The 20,070-nt window shown below is 54.5% G+C and overlaps 1 protein-coding gene across 1 annotated transcript; it reads left to right on the top strand.

Moving 5' to 3' along the window:
* Positions 1–333: 333 nt before the first annotated feature.
* Positions 334–12,866, top strand: MLC1 (megalencephalic leukoencephalopathy with subcortical cysts 1). The gene is made up of 8 exons (XM_025399851.1): positions 334–911; positions 1,306–1,541; positions 3,049–3,138; positions 5,722–5,775; positions 6,084–6,185; positions 8,569–8,670; positions 9,201–9,272; positions 12,567–12,866. The coding sequence occupies exons 2-8, from the start codon at positions 1,365–1,367 to the stop codon at positions 12,846–12,848; spliced, it is 879 nt and encodes a 292-aa protein (XP_025255636.1). The 5' UTR covers positions 334–911; positions 1,306–1,364; the 3' UTR covers positions 12,849–12,866.
* Positions 12,867–20,070: the final 7,204 nt, after the last annotated feature.

A 20,070-nucleotide genomic window follows, 5' to 3' on the forward strand; every position in this document is an offset into this window, starting at 1 on the left:
CAAAGTGTTTTGAGCTGCATTTGTGTGTACTTGATACTTACTCGTTTTGATCGAGGTAATTTAGTGGGCATTTTCACTGGGGTGGGGATGCTTGCATGTATAATATTACTAAAAGCTAATAAAAGCTTATTAAAAGCATCTTCCTTGATTGAAACAAAGGCAACAGAACATTCCATGGTCTGGAACCTGATGACTTTACTCAAGTTTTAATGTGGGTTCATGGTTTAAGGAGCTGGTTTTTCAGAAACTTTGGTTTCAGCCTTTTTACAATGTGCACAAAGAATCTGCCCCTGTAACTGTCAGGGTGCCAGTGTCTCTGGGCGACACACATTGCTGTGGTTTCTCTCTGCTTGGTGAGCAGAGATAAAGGGGGCAGCGGGACTGGGCCTACCAGCCGTCCAGGCTGCCCACGCAAACCACAGGGCCGAATCTGGAGCAGCCCAAGGGCCACACAGCTAAGCCGAGTGTGAGAATGCTTGTGTGACCTTGTGAAGGCGATTCCCACCATGTGGCTGTGGGGGATAGAAAAAGTCTGCTTGGAAAGATGTATGAGACCTTTGAGCAAACAGCTATGTTTCAGAAACAGGGCCTGCTCGGAATGTGTATTTGGTGGGATTCTAACCTTAGGGACACTTCTTTCTTCTGAGATACCCGAGGTCTTTGGCGAGTGACACAGGATGGCCCTTCCTTTCCTAGTTGGGTTCTGACAGCTCCCAGGCAGTGGTTTATACAACCAACGCGAAACATTTCTAGGATCCACCCGATTCCTCCCCTCATTGATATTCAGGAAGCAGCTCTCCTTCCCCTGCCTTCAGCGCAAGTTTGCTGAGCTTTTGTTTCATTTGTGAATAGTTCTTGCTGGAAGTCCCTCACCCAGAGACCAGCGCTCCCAACTGCCGAGCGGCGGGGAGGTAAGTGCTCAGACATTAAGCTGTTAAGTAGAGGTGTATTTTACAATCTCTTGTTTAGCTACCAATTGGAGCAGTTTAATGTGCTTGAGTCCCCGGCATGATGGGTTCATGGACGAAGTTGCCGATGGAAGTTGTCAGGTGTTGTTGCACCTGGAGGGCCCTCATGGATCAATGAGGCATTTAAAGCGTAGAATCTCACCCTGAACCCAGACTATTCAGGTCTGTTTTTCCAGGAAAGTTATTTTTTTCACTTTTAGATTCAAGTGCTCATTTTCTTCTTCAAATTTAGAGCACTTCAGTGTGAACAATATTTCTTCTGTTAAAAAATATTTCTTGGAAACAACTTATTGAAGTTTCTTCAGAGCGGCCAAAACCAATGATAATTTTATTCCAGATAAAGAACTGGTGACACGTGGCTGTACATTCAGCACAGCTGTGGTGTCCCCAAGTGCCATGACCCAGGAGCCATTCAGAGAGGAGCTGGCCTATGACCGGATGCCCACACTGGAGCGGGGCCGGCAAGACCCCGCCAGCTACGCACCAGACACGAAGCCGAGCGACCTGCAGCTGTCGAAGAGACTGCCCCCCTGCTTCAGCCCCAAGACGTGGGTCTTCTCCGTGCTGATGGGGGTGAGTAGCTCTACACCAACACCTTGGAGGGCCACGAGCACCTGGTCCCTCTGGTGATGGACCGCGGCACCCTGGAGCCCCGGGTGGGACAGAAAGAGCAACTCTCAGACTAACCCTGATGCTGCAGAACTCTTGGGTGCTGACGAGCTTGTTTTGCTTGTGTTTTCACAGTTACTTTTATTAATTTATGGGTGTCTGTTGTGCCAGCCTCGAGCTGCTCCAGGCTGTGGTTGAGTCCCACCAGGGCAGGGACAGTCCCGGGACTACCCATGGGCCCTGAGAGCCTCCATGACCCTCGGCTCTGGGGGTCCAGAGTCCTCCGAGGGGTCACCTGCAAAGGTGGGAGGAGGTGTCTCAGGCCCTCAGGTCAGGCCTCGGTGAGAGAACCTCAGGGACCTCCTCCTCCTAGGGAGAGCCGCAGGGGTCGGCTGGGAGGGAGCTGGTGTGTAAAGGAACTGGCCTAGGGCGGACGGGCAGCGCCAGATGTCCGAGGGACTTCCCTGGGGTCCTGGCCATTCCCGGCACCGTCGTGGGCACAGAGATGATTGGCGGAGCCACTTGGGCCTGAGTGTGTGCAGCTGCTCAGAGCCAGGCCGCAGGACAGGCCTCTCTGCAGGCACTCCAGGTTCCGTGCAGCTTGGGCTGAGAATGAGATCCAGGCCGCAATCTCTCCCCTCCCTGTGCCCTCGCCTCCGCCGGCAGCCCCTGCAGCACCCACAGTGGTCCCGTCCAACTCCCATGGCCTGAGCATGCCTCACCAAGACAGGCATCCGCCTCGGAGCTGGGGACAGGCGGTTCCCGGGTGGTGGCGGCCATCTCCGGGATCTGCCCTCCTCCACCCCGTGCCCTGGACTTGGTTGCAGCCCCTCCCCTGCCCAGGCCAGGTCCCCTCTGTCCCAGACCTCGCTTCCTCTGCCAGGACCCTGGGTCCCAGTGACCTTTGACACTGACTCCCCTCTGTCTCACCCCTGGGGTGCTGTGCATGAGAGAGAGCCCCCCGCCCCGCCTCCTGCTAGGGTCTTCCCTGCTCGGGAGCCCCTAGGCCTGGAGCCGGTGCCTGGAGGGATCTTCTTCCAGATCTGGAAATTAGGTTCTGCAGATGGAGGGGGGTGGGCAGTTGCTTTCCAGTCTCGCATCTGGACCTGAGTATGGGATCCGGAAGACTGTACACACAACATGTTGGGACAGGGGTATTTTGTGGGGAGAGGTGCCATTCCTTGCTCTAAATATTGGCAGATCCCCTTCCTTCTCTCCTCCAGGTAACAGCATGGGGGTCCATGCTCGGACGTGGCTGGGGGAGGCTGGTCCATGTCCTGGGCTGCAGCGGGGCTGCGTCTGTCCTACAGGAGGAGTCCAGGTTGGGCGGGCCCCGGGTGCAGGTGCGGTTGATGCTGGGGGCCGTGGGTGAGTCACCAACACGCAGAGACAGTGAAGTGGAAGCTGAAAGGTCGGTGTCCAGCCGGGGACGGGGTGCGTTGTAACCTGGGCTTCTGTCGCTGTCTTGCAGAGCTGCCTCCTGGTGACCTCAGGGTTTTCGCTGTACCTGGGGAACGTGTTCCCTGCCGAGATGGATTACTTGCGCTGTGCTGCAGGCTCTGTAAGCAGCTTCCTCCAGGTCTCTTCCGGTGCCCGAGCTCGCCGGCACGTGCTCAAGTTTCTTTGCTCTGAGATGTGCAGGTTTCTGTCACCTGTACTTCATTCAAATCTCCTCATATGGGCCGGGCACGGTGGCTCACGCCTGTCATCCCAGCACCTTGGGGGGCACAGGCAGGCGGATCACCTGAGGTCAGGAGTTTGAGACCAGCCTGACAAACATGGAGAAACCCCATCTCTATAAAAATAGAAAAATTAGCCGGGCATGGTGGTGCATGCCTGTCGTCCCAGCTACTCGGGAGGCTGAGGCAGGAGAATCACTTGAACCCAGGACGCAGAGGTTGCGGTGAGCCGAGATCGGGCCACTGAACTCCAGCCTGGCGACAAGAGTGAAACTTCAACTCAAAAAAAAAAAAATCTCTTCATATGACTTTAGTTTCACATAGGATTCATCACCTTTGAGAATTACCGACGAAGCAGGTCTGAACCTTGCTCTGCAGATGCCTGTGCAGGGAATTGCATGTTGATTCTGATCCTGCGGCTGCATCTTGCCAAAACTGGCAGTATCTGCCCTCAAGGGGACTGGGACTGAGACCTGCGCCCCACACCCTCCCAAAGCTTCATGCTGTTTTTCTAGAATCTTACACAGTGCTGTGTGGGGGCACCCACTGATCCTCAGAGCAAAGGAGGACAGACGACCGCTGACCCCTGGTCCTCTGCGAGCCCCGGCCACTGCCTCTCCAGCGTCCCTGCTGCTAGAGCACAGTGCTGGCCGACCCCTGGGCTCTGGCTCACAACCCGCTGACCCCATGCCCCTCCTGCTTCAGCCAGTTCCGAGCACTCCCCTCCTCTCACTTCCCCTCGTCTCGCTTCCCCACGCCTGCTGGGTCTCTGGCCCCTGCCCTTTCTCTAGGGACACTGTTGGTGACTGTCCCCTGCAGCGCCCTCCGAAGTCTTAAAAACAAAGTGGACGCCCCGTCCTGTGCTGTCCTGGGTCTCTGCTCCCTTAGAACAAAGCTCTTTGGGGCAGGTGACTCGTCCCACTCTGCTGCCCTCTCAGGAAGCTTCTCCGTGGCCTTTGTCCTCACCATGGGAGCCGCCCTTGTCCCAGTGGAGCTGTGGGCTGTGCCCCTTCAGCTTCAGCGGCCGCCAGATATGGGCAAGTGCCCACCCGCGCCCAGCCTTGGCCCCACTTGGCCCTGCCCCTGGCCTTTCTTCTCTACCCTGGGCCCTCGTGGCACCTGAGTGGGTGCTGAACTGAGCCTGACTGTCCTGGCCCCAGCTCTGCCCGTCACTCAGGCCCCAACGGGGCTTCTCCCGCCTCCTCACCCAGCACTGCTGTGCTCAGCCCCTCAGATGCCCCTGCCCGCACCCCCGCCTCAGAGCCCAGGGTCCCATGGCTGCAGAAGCAAGGGCCACAGGCCTGGGCTGGCCCGACTCTGCTCACCTCCCTGCCCCTGACGTCCCAACCTCCATCCCTGGCCCTGTACTCCTAGCCTTGGTGTGGCCCTTTGGAAACAAGAAGGCCGAGGGGCTCTGGGACTCCTTTCGGCCTCCCTCACATGCAGAGTCTTGCTCCTTCCTTCGCTCCTTCCTTCCTCTTTTTCTTCCTTCCTTCCTTGATTCCTTTTTTTTTTTTTTTTTGGATGGAGTCTCGCTCTGTTGCCCAGGTTGGAGTGCAGTGGGGTGATCTCAGCTTCCTGCGACCTCCGCCTCCTGGGTTCAAGCAATTCTCCTGCCTCGGCCTCCTGAGTAGCTGGGACTACAGGCGCCCGCCACCAAGCCAGGCTAATTTTTTTGTATTTTTAGTAGAGAAGGGGTTTCACTATGTTGGCCAGGCTGGTCTCAAACTCCTGACCTCATGATCCACCTGCCTCGGCTTCCCAAAGTGCTGGGATTGCAGGTGTGAGCCACCACGCCCGGCCTCCTCTTTCTTTTTCTTTTCTTTTCTTTTTTTTTTTTTTTCGAGACAAGGTCTCACTCTGTCACCGAGGCTGGAGTGCAGGGTGTAATCACAGCTCACTGCAACCTCGACTTCCTGGGCTCAGGAGATCCTCCCAGCTCAGCCTCCCGAGTAGTTGGGATTAGAGGTGTGAGCCACTGCACCTGGCTGATACGTTTTCCTTTTTGGGTGATTTTCAGCAAAGACCAGGTCTTGTGCCTGCATGAGTTACATTCTAGACTTCAAAGCTTATCCAGCTGGAAGAGCCTTCATTCACAAATATCTTTTTAGCACATCAGAAAAATAAAAACTTTTTTCAGAATAAATTATTTTGAAGTACCTGGGGGTTGGGTGCAGTGGCTCACGCCTGTAACCCCAGTGCTTTGGGAAGCCAAGGTGAACAGATCACTTGAGCCCAAAGTTAAGATCAGCTTGGGCAACAGTGAGACCCCATCTCAACAAAAAATTAAAACTGAGAAGTACCTGGGGGCCTTCTAGTCAAGCCAACCTGCTGTGTCACGTGGGCCGGCAACACTGTTTTGCGAATATGATTCGGATCCTTCCGGAAGCGCAAATGTTAGAGTATTTCAGGGTCTCAGTTGCTTGGGTGAGCGGCGGACTCATGGGATTCTGGTTTCATTCCAGTGCATCCCCTCGGCAATTGTGAGCTTCACCGTCTCCAGGAGGAATGTCAATGTGGTGAGTCCAGCTTGCACCCAGCGTCTGCCAGGGAGAAAGCCGGAGGGGCCGACAGTGTGCCCGTGTGTGCCCACACACGGACGTTGTGGCACCGAGAGGGGCCCCTGAGGTTGCCCCCCAGACAGTGAAGCTCCTGCCCAGCCCAGCCTTTGCTGCACGGAGGGGAGAGCAGGCTGAGCACACAGGACTCCCCACCATTGTGTCCTAATCAGGATAATTTTTGGTTAATGGCCTCAAGTGTGGTTTATCTGTTACCTTTTTTCTTTCGTTATTCAGAGAAGGAAAACCCCTCCTGCCTTGTTTTTCAGATTCCCAACTTTCAGATATTGTTCGTTTCCACATTTGCTGTGACCACTACGTGTTTAATTTGGTTTGGATGCAAACTAATCCTGAACCCATCAGCAATAAATGTAAGTTCACGCGAGCTTCGCGCTGAGGCCTGACACCCACAGCCCCACCCCCACGAATGGTGTCAGCAAATGTTTGTCGAGCTGGAAATAGGTGGTAAATGTTATTCATAGCTCTTGAATTTGACAAACGTTGAGAGTTTCATTTACGCGTCTAAAGAAAATAATTGTCTTTATTGAAGTCTTGTGATTCTGCTGGACAGATTTATTGGTAAACAATGTCTTTTGCAACGATCCTTAAAAATTAACAGTAACGGCCAGGCGCGGTGGCTCAAGCCTGTAATCCCAGCACTTTGGGAGGCCGAGACGGGCGGATCACGAGGTCAGGAGATCGAGACCATCCTGGCTAACATGGTGAAACCCCATCTCTACTAAAAAATACAAAAAAACTAGCCGGGCATGTTGGCGGGCACCTGTAGTCCCAGCTACTCGGGAGGCTGAGGCAGGAGAATGGCGTAAACCCGGGAGGCGGAGCTTGTAGTGAGCTGAGATCCAGCCACTGAACTCCAGCCTGGGCAATAGAGCGAGACCCCATCTCAAAAAAAAAAAAAAAAAATTAACAGTAACGTAATACCATGTTTCATCCAATCTGTGTAAGACAATTGTTCTATGCACCTCTAAACAAAAATGGGAAATTGTGGGTGGCAGAGGTTGTGGGAGCCGAAATGGTGCCACTGCACTCCAGCCTGGCAGACAGAGCGAGACACTGTCTCAAAAAACAAACAAACAAAAAAGATAAAAATCTCAAAGGAAACCAGGACCTCATCTGAGATACTGCAAGGAGGGCCTCCTGCTTTGTGTGACTTGTGGAATGCACTTTATGATTGGGGAAAGCTGGAGGAGCCTTGAGTATGTCCTGGACACTCTCATTGGGCAGGAAAAAAGAGCAGACACAGGAGTACCCAGTGGGAACACCTACACTGCCTTTTCGTTTTTCTCTCTTTTTGAGAAAGAATCTCACTCTCTTGCCCAGGCTGGAGTGCAGTGGTGCCATCTCGGCTCACTGTGACCTCCGCCTCTCGGGGTCAAGCAGTTCTCCTGTCTCAGCCTCCCGAGTAGCTGGGATTACATGTGCCACCGTGCCCAGCTAATTTTTGTATTTTTAGTAGAGACAGGGTTTCTCCATGTTGGTCAGGCTGGTCTCAAATTCCCAACCTCGGGTGATTCGCCCACCTCGGCCTCCCAAAGTGCTGGGATCACAGGCGTGCGCCACCGTGCCTAGCTAATTTTTGTATTTTTAGTAGAGAAGGGGTTTCACCATGTTGATCAGGCTGGTTTAGAACTCCTGACCTCAGGCGATCCACCCGCCTTGGTCTCCCAAAGTGCTGGGATCATAAGCATGAGCCTCCGCGCCTGGCTAATTTTTGTATTTTTAGTAAGAGAAGCCACTGCCCTCCGCCTGATTTGTCAGTTTCTACGAAAAGTGTTTCAAGTCCTTCCCCACCACTGCTGGTGCATTTCCATCTTCCTGTGGCTCTGTTAGTTATGACTTCATATATTTCGAGGCTCTGTTTTTAGTTGAATATGGTTCTGCATTCTTTCTTTTTAAAATGTATTTCAAAAATTATCAGGCCGGGTGTGGTGGCTCACACCTATAATCCCAGCACTTTGGGAGGCTGAGGTGGGTGGATTACCTGAGGTCAGGAGTTCGAGACCAGCCTGACCAACATGGAGAAACCCCGTCTCTACTAAAAATACAACATTAGCCGCGTGTGCTGGCGGGCACCTGTAATCCCAGCTACTCGGGAGGCTGAGGCAGGAGAATCATTTGAACCTGGGAGGCAGAGGTTGCGGTGAGCCAAGATCGCGCCATTTGCACTCCAGCCTGGGCAACAAAAGCAAAACTCCGTCTCAAAAAAAAATAAAAATAAAAATAAAAATAAAAAATTGTCAGATTGTCAGACAGCTACACTGACTTTTTAAAATGTATGCGTCTATGAATATTAACACACGTATAAATTCATGTGACTGCCAATATGGTCAGGGCCCACAGTAGTTTCATTACCCTCCAAAAAACCTTATGTTCTCAGAGTTTAACAATCATACATGAAGCTGCTCTAAACATTCCAGTGCAGGCTTTCGTGGGAACAAGGAACGTTCAGATTGGGGTCGGTAGACCAGAGCCCAAGGCCAAATCCAGCCCTGGCCTGCGTTTGTACAGCCTTTGAACTAAGCATGGTTTTAAAAACCGAAAGACCCCAAAGACCCATGTGAGACAGAGAGACTGTGCGGCCCACAGTGCCTCACAGCCGGCCCTGGACGGGAAAAGTGGGGACCATGGCCCAGAGTCCTGCGCAGCCTGCCCGGGAGGCGGCCCCGTGGACGCTGAAGCACAGTGGCGTGAGAAAGGCGGGCCCGGTGCTGAAGCGTGTGTGCCCTTTGGCAGATCAGCTTCAACCTTATCCTGCTGCTCCTGCTGGAGCTGCTCATGGCGGCCACGGTGATCGTGTCTGCACGGTCCAGCGAGGAGTACTGCAAGAAAAAGAAGGTGGGTGCAGCTTCTGGCCCCACAGGGCAGGGGGTGCAGAGGCGTTGCCCCAGGGTGAGCGAGTCGCACCCCCATCTGCAGCGTGGGTCTCAGCGTCACCTTCGGAGGGCCGATCTGGGCTGCTCCAGGGCGTTCCCACGAGACCCCACTCTCCTGGGTCTTAGAAACCCCGGCCAGAAGCAGGTCGGGAGCTGGGTGAGGGGTTGGTGGCCACTGGCTACAGGGAGGTGAGGACAGATGCTGTACCCTTCCCCTCCCACTAAGCCTGACTCAGGCCGGCGCTCGGTGCTCGTCCCGAGGGGATGACCAGGAGACGCCACCTCTGCTAAAATACCTGTAAACGTGTTTTCGTGTGCAAGGACCGTGTGTGCGAATGTTTCCTCAGGCCCAGAGATCCATGGGCGACTCCAAGGTCGTCTCGCGTCTACACCGCAGGCCGACCTGGTCCACTGCTCACGGCGGCCGGATCCAGCAGCAGTGCCAGGTCCCTGTGCCCGTGCACCCGGGGTGACAGCTCTGTTTCTTTGTAGGGCTCCATGTCTGACAGCACCAACATTCTGGGCGAAGTACCATTTCCTGCTCGGGTCCTGAAATCTTATTCAGTAAGAAAACTTCCCTTTTCTTTCTCTTTTCTCTCATACTCTGTCGGGGGTGACTGAGGCTGGGTTAAACGTCAGGTTTCTATTCCGAGTTGGCTAAGAGTTGGCTGTCTAGACTGCAGGGCAGCGTGCGCCTCATCTGTGGAGACTCTAGTCTGTTACTAGTGTCGTTGGTAACAATGTACCCTATCGTGAAAGGTGCTGCTGGTGTTCCCTAAGTTTTAGGGGGGAGTTGGTTATCGCTGTAGGTGTGTCGACACTGCTGTCCCTGAGGAATCATTATTCTTATTTTTTGAGACGGAGTGTCACTCCGTCAGCCAGGCTGGGATGCAGTGGCACGATCTCAGCTCACTGCCGCCTCTGCCTCCCGGGTTCAAGTGATTCTCCTGCCTCAGCCTCCTGAGGAGCTGGGACTACAGGCGCCCGCCACCACACCCGGTTAATTATTCTAATTTTAGTAGATGTGGAGTTTCGACGTTTTGGCCAGGCTGGTCTTGAACTCCTGACCTCAAGTGATCCACCCACCCAGGCCTTCCAAAGTGCTGGGATTACAGGCGTGAGCCACCGCACCCGGCCTCTCTTTTTCTTACTTTCAACTTTTCTTGCCTTATACCTTGGTATAGTTGTTACAAGCAGCACGTAACTGCATTTTGTTCTTTATCTTATGTCATTCTCTCTCCCTAGCCTTTTGAATGTAGCCCATTTCCTTTGAGAGTTATTACTGATAAATTTCTACTTATTTTCACCATCTTTTGAGTTTTCCATTTTCCCCGATTTTGCCTTTTTCCCTCCTTCCCTGCCTTCTTTTGAATTGGCAGAGGCTCCATCCTTCCTTTTCCCTCTAATTTTGGATGGGAGAGCTTTCAGTATCCTTTTGGCGGTTGCCCTTCATATTCGAACGCGCTTCTTGATAAACGGATCATGCGACGTCTGTCCCGCTTGCCTCTGCCTTGGCCTTGTTGTCTAGCGTGTGATGTTTAGTGACATTTTGCCTTTTGACTCCAACAATGGGACAGCCTCCTGTGTGCTTGACTTGGTCCCTGTGCATTTCCCAGGGCCTTTGCTTCCCTTTATTTAGCATTTCAGTTCTCTTTTAGGTTCCATTTCTGTTCTGCTTCTTTTTTTTTTCTTTTATTTTGAGACGGAGTCCTGCTCTGTTGCCCAGGCTGGAGTGCAGTGCTGCAGTCTCAGCTCACTGCAACCTCTGCCTCCCGGGTTCAGGCGATTCCCCCGCCTCAGCCTCCCGAGTAGCTGGGACTACAAGCACCCACCACCACACCTGGCTAATTTTTGTATTTTTAGTAGAGACAGGGTTTCACCATGCTGGCCAGGCTGGTCTCATCTCCTGACCTCAGGTGATCTGCCCGCCTCGGCCTCCCACAATGCTGGAATTACAGGCGTGAGCCATTGTGCCTGGCCCCGTTCTGCTTCATTCTTTAGAAGTCGGTTTTCGAGAGGCTTCTCCAGTTTGGGCTGGTTCTCCGCATTCCTAAGTGACAATTCGCCTGGAGAGAGGTCCAGGTTGACAGTTTCCCCGAGGACGTGTTTATTCCACCGTCTGCGTCTGCGGAGGCCCAGGTGCTGTCCTTTGTGGGCGGTCTCTCTGTTTCCGGAGTTTTCTGCGTGGTGGTCATGGTCTCTGTCAGGTGGGAATTCAGCTTCATTTTTTATTTTTTATTTTTTATTTTATTTTTTCTTTTTGAGACGGAGTCTCGCTCTGTCGCCCAGGCTGGAGTGCAGTGGCCGGATCTCAGCTCACTGCAAGCTCCGCCTCCCGGGTTCACGCCATTCTCCGGCCTCAGCCTCCCGAGTAGCTGGGACTACAGGCGCCCGCCACCTCGCCCGGCTAGTTTTTTGTATTTCTTAGTAGAGACAGGGTTTCACCGTGTTAGCCAGGATGGTCTCGATCTCCTGACCTCGTGATCCACCCGTCTCGGCCTCCCAAAGTGCTGGGATTACAGGCTTGAGCCACCGCGCCCGGCCCCTTATTTTTTTTTTTTAAGGTGGAGTCTCACTCTGTCGCCCAGGCTGGAGTGCAGTGGTATGACCTGGGCTCAGTGCAACCTCTGCCTCCTGGGTTTAAGCGATTGTCCTACCTCAGCCTCCCGAGTAGCTGGGATTACAGGCATGCGCCAACACGCTGGGCTAAGTGTTGTGTTTTTAGTAGAGACAGGGTTTACCATGTTGGCCAGGCTGGCCTCAAACTCCTGACCTCGTGATCTGTCTGCCTCGGCCTCCCAGAGTGCTGGGATTATAAGCGTGAGCCGCCGTGCCTGGCTGGGAATTCAGCTTTCTTTGTGCATCTGGAGTTTTGTGCCTTCTGGATGCGAGGCCTGGCTGCCCAGGTCCTGTCTGGCCCCCAGGCCCCTGCTGGCCGGCTCCTCACGCCTGGCTTTCCTGCCGGCCACAGCTCTGCATGTGCGCCTCACAGAGATCCTTCGTGCGAGCAGGCGTTCGGGCGTTGGTTTCTTCCCCAGCCCTCCCTGGGTCTGTCGGTGCTGTTTGCAGCCCTGATGGTGCAGGGCAGATGAGCCCACAGCCAGGGCTTAGGCCAGGAGGGTTCTTGGCTTTGTCCAGGAAAGAATTCAAGGGCAAGCTGCTGGTGGCAGACAGAAGCTTTGATTGCAGTGGCAGTTGAGCAGGGCTCCCCAGCCGACAGGGCGCCTCGAGCAGCAGCTCAGAGACAGCTCTGCCTCCTATTTATACCCTCTTGTAAGTATATGCTAATTAAGGGACAGATTATGCAGAAATTTCTAGAAAAGGGGTGGTAGCGTCCAGGTGGTAGGATCATTGGCACAGAAAGGGGTGGTGGCGTCCAGTGTTGCCGTGGCAATGGCAAACCCACATGGCACGGGTGGGTGGGCGTGTCCTATGGGAAACTGCTTCTGCCACAGGCCTGTTTTCCCGAGTCCCCTCAATGGGGTCCAGGGTCTGGGCACCACCGCCTGCCACACTGTGAGGACAGGGAAGGGGGTCTGAGGGTCTTGATTTTCTGCCCTCACCACTGTCAGGTCAATACCCTCAGTTTCTGTAGACAAAAGCAGCAGTGGGGGAGACACCCCTTCAGCTATTTTACTCCAGGAGGGACGTGAAAAGACGCAGCTGAGGGCAGAGGGGGCTGGGCCAGGTGAGGCTGGGGGTCTGTCCAAGTGGGCTCCTCCACGGTTAGAGCCTGGGCCAGCTCACCGCACCCTGCTCCTGGGGGTCCGTGTCTGCACAGTGCATTCTGGGAATCTGGGGGTGTCTCCACTTCCTCAGGGCGGCCCCCATGAGCCGGTGTTGTCCCGTCCCCTCCAGGTCGTCGAGGTAATCGCAGGCATCTCTGCCGTCCTCGGGGGGATCATTGCCCTGAACGTGGATGACTCAGTCTCAGGCCCACACCTCTCAGTGACGTTCTTTTGGATCCTAGTGGCCGTGAGTACCCCCTCTGGCCCGCCCGCCACCGCTGTGCGCCACGCCACTCAGATCCTGCGTGGCTGGGCCCCGAGCTCAGTCTTGGTGCACTCAGACAGGGAGGCACCACAGAAGGTCCTTGCCAGACCCCAGTTCAGAAGAACTGGGGAGTTAAGGATTAAATGAGTCAAAGAATTAACTGCTTTTATATTAGTTTGTATGATTATTTTATATTATTTTTCCTGAAAAAAATACCAATTATTTTTATTATTCTAATTTTTTAAACATATGAATGTCAGGCCATAGATGTTCATTATTCTATATAATTTTCTAATATATAATGCATTTATATTACAACATGTCTTTTATACAATGCAGCGTATTTCTGTTATTACTTTATATTAAATGTTACCATAGCAGATGTGTCACACAGCACCTAGCACATGCCACATGCTCAATACATGGGCAGCGTTTTATTTATTTTAATTTATTTTGTTTATTTATTTATTTTTTTTGAGATGGAGTCTCACTCTGCCGCCCAGGCTGGAGTGCAGTGGCGCGATCTCACCTCACTACAACCTCTGCCCCGCCCCAGGTTCAAGCAGTTTGCCCACCTCAGCCTCCTGAGTAGCTGGGATTACAGGTGTGGACCACCATGCCCAGCTAATTTGTTTGTATTTTTGGTAGAGACGGGGTTTTGCCATGTTGGCCAGGCTGGTCTTGAACTCCTGACCTCAAGTGATCTGCCTGCCTCGACCTCCCAAAGTGCTGGGATCACAGGTGTGTTCCCTCAGAACACTGAGTCTAGAGCAACCCCTCCACACGCCAGATCCCTTCACGGCCTGTGGCCCACCCAGAGCCACTGCCCACCTGCCTCCGGGCGAAACCCCGCGCGGTCCTTGGCACCTTGCCATGTAGTGGCCTGCACACCGGTGTTGACGGCCAGCCCCTGGTTTGTCTCATGCTGTGTGGATTTCTAGATTTTGCCCCTGTTCTCTTATGTACATGAGCAGGAATGGTGAGCACCCAGCATCGGCTACGGGCTCCTCCTGGGCAGCAGGGGGGCTCTTCCTGAAGCTGCTGAGAAGGGGCCCACGCGTGCCTGGGAGCGGTACGGCCGGATAGACTGCCAAGAAGGGGCCCACGCCTGCCCGGGTGCGGTACAGCCGGGTGGACTGCCGAGAAGGGGCCCACGCCTTCCCGGGAGTGGTACGGCCGGGTGGACTGCCGAGAAGGGGCCCACGCCTGCCCGGGAGCGGTACGGCCAGGTGGACTGCCCCAAGAAGGCCCATACCTGCCGGGTGTACACATCCCATTGGTGGCAGCTGTGGCTCAGCTCCCTGTGGGGGTCAGTAGGCTCAGAGCAATGCCCCCAGGGCACCAGTGCCCAATCTAGCGGGCTGCTGAGGCACTCAGAGCCGGAAAGAGACCCAGGCAGGGCCGAGCTGGGATGGAGCCACAGCCCCGGAAGGGGCAGGACCAGGGCCGGCTGCCGAGACACAGAACTCACGTGGGTGCCCACCCAAGCGGGTCTGTACAGAGAGAATGACGCCTGCAGGTGTGCACATCTGACCCTGGGGTCTGACATGCAGGGATTACATCCCGAAGCTAAGGGAGGATGGAGACCACTACCTGCAAAAAGTTGAGAATGAAAGGCACTCGCCGCACCCCCTTCCCTGCCCCTGCAGTCAGCCCTCATCACACGGCCCCTCCCGCCCCGCAGACCCCTCCTGCCCCGGGGGCTGCCCTGCTCTCCCCAGAGTACCCCATGCCCATCAGGTGCTGCCTCCTGGGTGTCCCTAAATCCACCCACACTCCCAATCCTCTTTTCAGGGCAGGAGCAGCCCAGGAGACCCCAGGAGGAGGGGAGGGCACTGAGGTGCACGTGATGGGGGAGCCAGCTCAGCCTGCCTGAGTCTGGCCTGGGTGCGGCAGAGGGGCCCAGGGCCTGCACCAGGTGCCCAGGGCTGGAGTTGGGGGCTGGGCTGCAGGTCCAGACCCTTCCAGGGCAGGGCCCTTGACTGAGCTGCCCCAGCCCTTATGGCTGAGCTTCCTGGCCCTCTAGGGCAGGGGTCGGAGTGACTGTGCTGGGTAAACAGGGAAACTCCCGCCCTCCTGTGGCTCACTGGGGCCTTGAATAGGCCGCCCTGAAGCCACCATCCCTTCCTGTGCCCTCACTGCTGCTTACAGGTAGAAGGCCCTTTCAGAAGCACCAAGCCCAGAAGACACCCCTGTACTGACACCTCAGCCTCCCTGGCCAGGGCCACACCCCCCGCTGCAGACAGCTTGGGGCCTTTGCACCGGCAGCTCCTCAGCTCCCCAGTCTTCCCCTCGCTGCCCAGGCTCCCCTGCTCCGAGCCTGTCTCTGTCCTGCCCACCCTCTCACCTGGCTGAGGCAGTCCTCTCCCCAGCAGGCCGGGCTGGGGTGCTGGCGCGTGCTGGCACCTGGACGCCTTCGGGGGGGATGAAGAGGACGAAGATCATGCGTCCTCCCTCTGCCCACATTATGTGGAACTAAGGCAGGCTCCTCACAGTAAGTGGGAAAAGGGCATTTCTTGGTTATAAAAAGGAAGAGGCGTCCATCCAGCAGAGGAACCCGCAGATCCCCCTAACCCAGTGAGTCAAGTCAGCATCATCAGGAAGGGGCAGTCCACACCCTGGGGCACTGCGGAGGCTCCTCCGAGGCTCCCCAAGGCTCATCATGAAGAAATCCTGTCCCACATGGAGGCCCGACTGCAGCTGACGGGCTGTGGTCCCCAGAAGTGTCCGGGTAACGGAGGTGACAGAGGCTGAGGGACTCCCCGATTAACAGACCCACAAGGAGACTATGAGCACAATGGCGACTGAGTCTGGATCAGGAAGAAACAAACAAACAGTTCTAGAAAGAGCATGATCAGGGCCGGGTGCGGTGGTTCACACCTGTAATCCCAGCACTTTGGGAGGCCAAGGCGGGTGGATCACAAGGTCGGGAGTTCGAGACCAGCCTGGCCAACAAGGCGAAACCCCGTCTCTACTAAATATACAAAAATTAGCCGGGCGTGGTGGCGGGCGCCTATATCCCAGCTACTTGGGAGGCTTGAACCTGGGAGGCGGAGGTTGAAGGGAATTGAGATCGCGCCACTATACTCCAGCCTGGGTGACAGAGCAAGACTCTGTCTTTAAAAAAAAAAAGAAAGAAAGAAAGAAAGAAAAAGAAGAAAGAAAAATTTAAAAAATTTAAAAAAGAACACGCTGAGGACAAGTGGAAGAATCTGGGCATGGACCACATCGGCCCCACGTGCAGTCTCTCGGGCATGGTGCTGCTTTGGGTGTGTGCACGAGTGCCCTGGGCTCAGCCAGCACACTCGGGTGTTCAGGCGTCAGGCTGTCTGGGACAGCTGGAGAGAGCACAGATGTGACTGTCAAGGACTGGTGATTTTGGGGCCTCAGATGCCTCAGATGACCACTGCACTGCTCTGGCAGCTCTTCTACAGGCTTACAATTTTAAACCAATGGTCAAGGAACAGAGAGCACACAAAACCTCTGAGAGGCTACCCCTGCTTCCCTGCAGACCCGTCCCTGCCCCAGCTGCGCCCTTGGGCACCGCCCCCCTCGCCCAACGCGAGCCCTGCACCAGCCAGGCAGCCTGGATGGAGGGGTCACTGGTGGGAGAGCACATGTTTGGAATTTGACTTCTTGGACTATTTCCCCTAAAATCTTTCCTTTTTCCTTTCTCTTAGTGCTTTCCAAGTGCCATTGCCAGCCATGTGACAGCAGAGTGTCCCAGCAAGTGTCTGGTAGGTGAACCCCTCACCCCAGGTGCCAGGGCCCGGCCCCGCCCTCTCTTGGTGCCTTGTGACCAGGCTCCAGCCCCAGACTCTAGGGACCCGGCTGCAGGGCCTGTAGGCTGAGGAAGGTGGAGGTTGTGGGAGGCGGAGGCTGGCCCGCCCAGCAGGGACTGTTCCCAGGGACAGGCAGACCTGAGCAAGGCGGTGTAGACTCTGGAAGCGCTCTCCATGCTTAACCACGGAAGGAGACCAGTGCCTGAGCATCATCTGCACCTCCTAAGGCTGGTCGATTTCATTATTATTATTATTTTTTTTGAGACACAGTCTTGCTCTTGTCCCTAGGCTAGAGTGCAATGGCACAATCTTGGCTCACTGCAACCTCCGCCTCCTGGGTTCAAGCGATTCTCTTGCCTCAGCCTCTCGAGTAGCTGGGATTATAGGTGCCTGCCACCTCACCCGGCTAATTTTTGTATTTTTAGTAGGGACGGGTTTTCACCATGTTGGCCAGGCTGGTCTCGAACTCCTGACTTCAGGTGATCCACCTGCCTCGACCTCCCAAAGTGCTGGGATTACAGGCGTGAGCCACCGTGCCCGGCCAAAACTGCCACAAACTGGCAGTGGTGGGATACATACTGGCCGATTATTAATGACTGCTGCCAAAACGTGGACCCTGAGTGCTTTGCAAGGTGACTGCCCGTGCTTGGCATGAGTGAAGGCTGTCTCTGAGACTTGACGGGTCAAACGGGAATTTGGGCTGGGTTAAAAGGATAGACTTCAGAACAGTGAAGGAGGTGACCCATGCCGAAGGGTTATTTTTTCAAGAGTGGAGAATTGCAGGTAAATGTTTTTTGTTTCTTGGTTTGGTTTGTTTGAGGCAGTCTTGCTCTGTCTTGCTCTGTCACTGAGGCTGGAGTGCAGTGGTGTGATCTAAGCTCATTGTAACCTCTGTCTCCTGGGTTCAAGTTTTCTCCTGCCTCAGCCTCCCAAGTAGCTGGGACTACAGGCATGTGCCACCACGCCCGGTTAGTTTTTGTATTTGTAGTAGAGATGGGGGTTTTGCCATGTTGGCCAGGCTGGTCTCGAACTAGTGACCTCAGGTGATCTGCCCGCCTTGGCCTCCCAAAGTGCTGGGATTACAGACGTGAGCCACCATGCCTAGGTAGTAAATATTTAAAAACTCGTGGCACTGCATTTTGAATGAAAAGGCAGGCTGGTCATGCCTGTAATCCCAGAACTTTGGGAGGCCAAGGTGGGTGGATCACAAGGTCAGGAGTTCGAGACCAGCCTGACAATATGGTGAAACCCTGTCTCTACTAAAAATACAAAACAATTAGCCAGGTGTGGTGACGCATGCCTGTAATCCCAGCTACTCAGGAGGCCGAGGCAGGAGAATTGTTTGAACCCAGGAGGCAGAGGTTGCAGTGAGCAGAGATTGTGCCACTGCACTCCTGCCTGGGCTACAGAGCAAGACTGAATCTCAGAAAAGAAAGAAAGGCAGGCCGGGCACGGTGACTCACGCCTGTGATCACAGCACTTTGGGAGGCCGAGGTGGGTGGATCACCTGAGGTCAGCAGTTCAAAACCAGCCTGACCAACATGGCAAAACCCCTTCTCTACTAAAAATACAAAAATTAGCTGGGCGTGGTGGCAGGCGCCTGTAATCCCAGCTACTTGGGAGGCTGAGGCAGGAGAATTGCTTGAACCTGGGAGGCGGAGGTTGCAGTGAGCCGAGATCACGCCACTGCACTCCAGCCTGGGTGACAGAGCGAGACTCCGTCTCAAAAAAAAAAAAAAAAAAGGAAAGAAAAAGAAAAAGAAAAAAGAAAAGGGAGAGGTTTCAGCAGAAGCCGTACTGGGAACCAGCTTGGGACTAAGCCCCTGAGCACCCGGCCACGTCCCCCTGAGCCCTGGCCACGCCCCCTGTCCTGGGCTCCCGGGCTCCAGCCCTGGCCCTGCAACCCACGCTTTTTTCCAGGTGGAGGTGCTGATAGCCATAAGCAGCCTCACGTCTCCGCTGCTGTTCACAGCCTCTGGATATCTGTCATTCAGCGTCATGAGAATCGTGGAGATGTTTAAAGATTACCCGCCAGCCATAAAAGTGAGTTGTGTTTTATTTCGGGGCCCTCCAGACATGCAGTGCTCTGCGTGTTGGCCTGGCCCTTGCTGGCTTTGCCTAGGACTCTGTGGGCCCCGGCTTCAGGGGCAGCTCCAGGCGGGGCCTCCTCCACTGTTCCTGGGCAGCGGTGACTGCGCTCCCCACTGCCAGCCTGGCCCCAGGGCCTCGGGGCCTCAATTCCGCCCTGGATCTGGGGCCACCACCTGCTTCACAGGGACCTGGGACCCTTCTGTCCCTGAGCCCGTTTTAGAATCTGTCCTGAGTTTGTTGGACACGCTTTTTGGATTTGCACCAGAACTGCATTGAGTTTAATGGGTGAATTTAAGGAGAATTCAAAGTCCCGTGACTTTGAGCTGGCCCAGTAGGAGCTTATCTCTAACACGACTTTCAAGGCTTAGGCACGTGTAGCTACATATATTTCTTGGATACCTGGTGTGTTTTTTTGTTTGTTCTTGTTTCCAATATAAGTGGTTTTGCCACCCAAATCATTAGAAGACCTGTATTCAAGCTGTTTGCTCCAGGTCAACCTGATTGTGCCGATGGGGGATGGAGTCACTATCTGATGGGGGATGGAGTCACCGTCTGATGGGGGATGGAGTCACCGTCTGATGGGGGATGGAGTCATCATCTGATGGGAGATGGAGTCACTACCTGATGCAGGATGGAATCACTGGGGGGATGGAGTCACCGTCCGATGGGGTATGGAGTCACCGTCCGATGGGAGATGGAGTCACCGCCTGATGAAGGATGGAATCACTGCTTGGTGGATGGAATCACTGCCTGATGGGGGATGGAGTCACGGAGTCACCGTCTGATGGCGGATGGAGTCACCGTCTGATGGGGGATAGTGTCCTCAGCCTCCCACAGGTGCTGGGATTACAGATGTGAGCTACAACGGCCCGGCCTGGGATTTTTTCTTGACTTCTCTTATGTTTGCTTCCCCCACTCCTACTCCAAATATTTCGTTTCCTGTGACATTTAATATATCTGCTACTTCACGTTGTCTTACAATATGCATATAATTGTTCACGATTATGAGAGATGATATTACCACCCAGGGGCCATCTCCTGAATGAGCCTGAGGCTTCCATTTTGCATTCTGCTAGGAGGGGACAGCCACACGCCAGCGAAGTCGGCCCCTTTCTGTGTGGGGTTATCCTTTGGGTTTGATGCCCCATTAAGTTTAATGGCCTCTGGTTGTATTCCATTTTAGGGCTTGGTGCTTTTTTCAAAATGACATTTTTTGAATATATAAAATATTTCTGTGGTTCAAAAGCCAAACTCTAACAGATGAGCTCAGAGAAGCTATGGTCTCATGCCCGACTGACCTGCTCCTCTTATGGGCAACCAGATGATAATTTTCTTTCCTTTCTTTTTTTTTTTTTTTTTTTTTTAATTGGGGTTCTCCTCTTTGCCCGGGGGGGGGGGGAGGGGCCGGGTTTTCCCGCTCCCCGCCCGCGCCCCCCCCCCGGCTCCCCCCCCCCCCTCTGGTTTTTTTTGGGGAAAACCCCCCCCCCCCCCCCCCA

This window comes from Theropithecus gelada, chromosome 10 (genome assembly GCF_003255815.1).
Source record: "Theropithecus gelada isolate Dixy chromosome 10, Tgel_1.0, whole genome shotgun sequence".
Taxonomy (NCBI): domain Eukaryota; kingdom Metazoa; phylum Chordata; class Mammalia; order Primates; family Cercopithecidae; genus Theropithecus; species Theropithecus gelada.

Bases quoted from the DNA above. Each gene is read 5' to 3' on its own strand.
- MLC1 (XM_025399851.1), top strand. From the start codon at position 1,365: ATGACCCAGGAGCCATTCAGAGAGGAGCTGGCCTATGACCGGATGCCC. The intron at 3,139-5,721 runs GTAAGCAGCTTC...GTTTCATTCCAG, and splicing joins TGCGCTGTGCTGCAGGCTCT to TGCATCCCCTCGGCAATTGT. The intron at 9,273-12,566 runs GTAAGAAAACTT...CGTCCCCTCCAG, and splicing joins GGGTCCTGAAATCTTATTCA to GTCGTCGAGGTAATCGCAGG.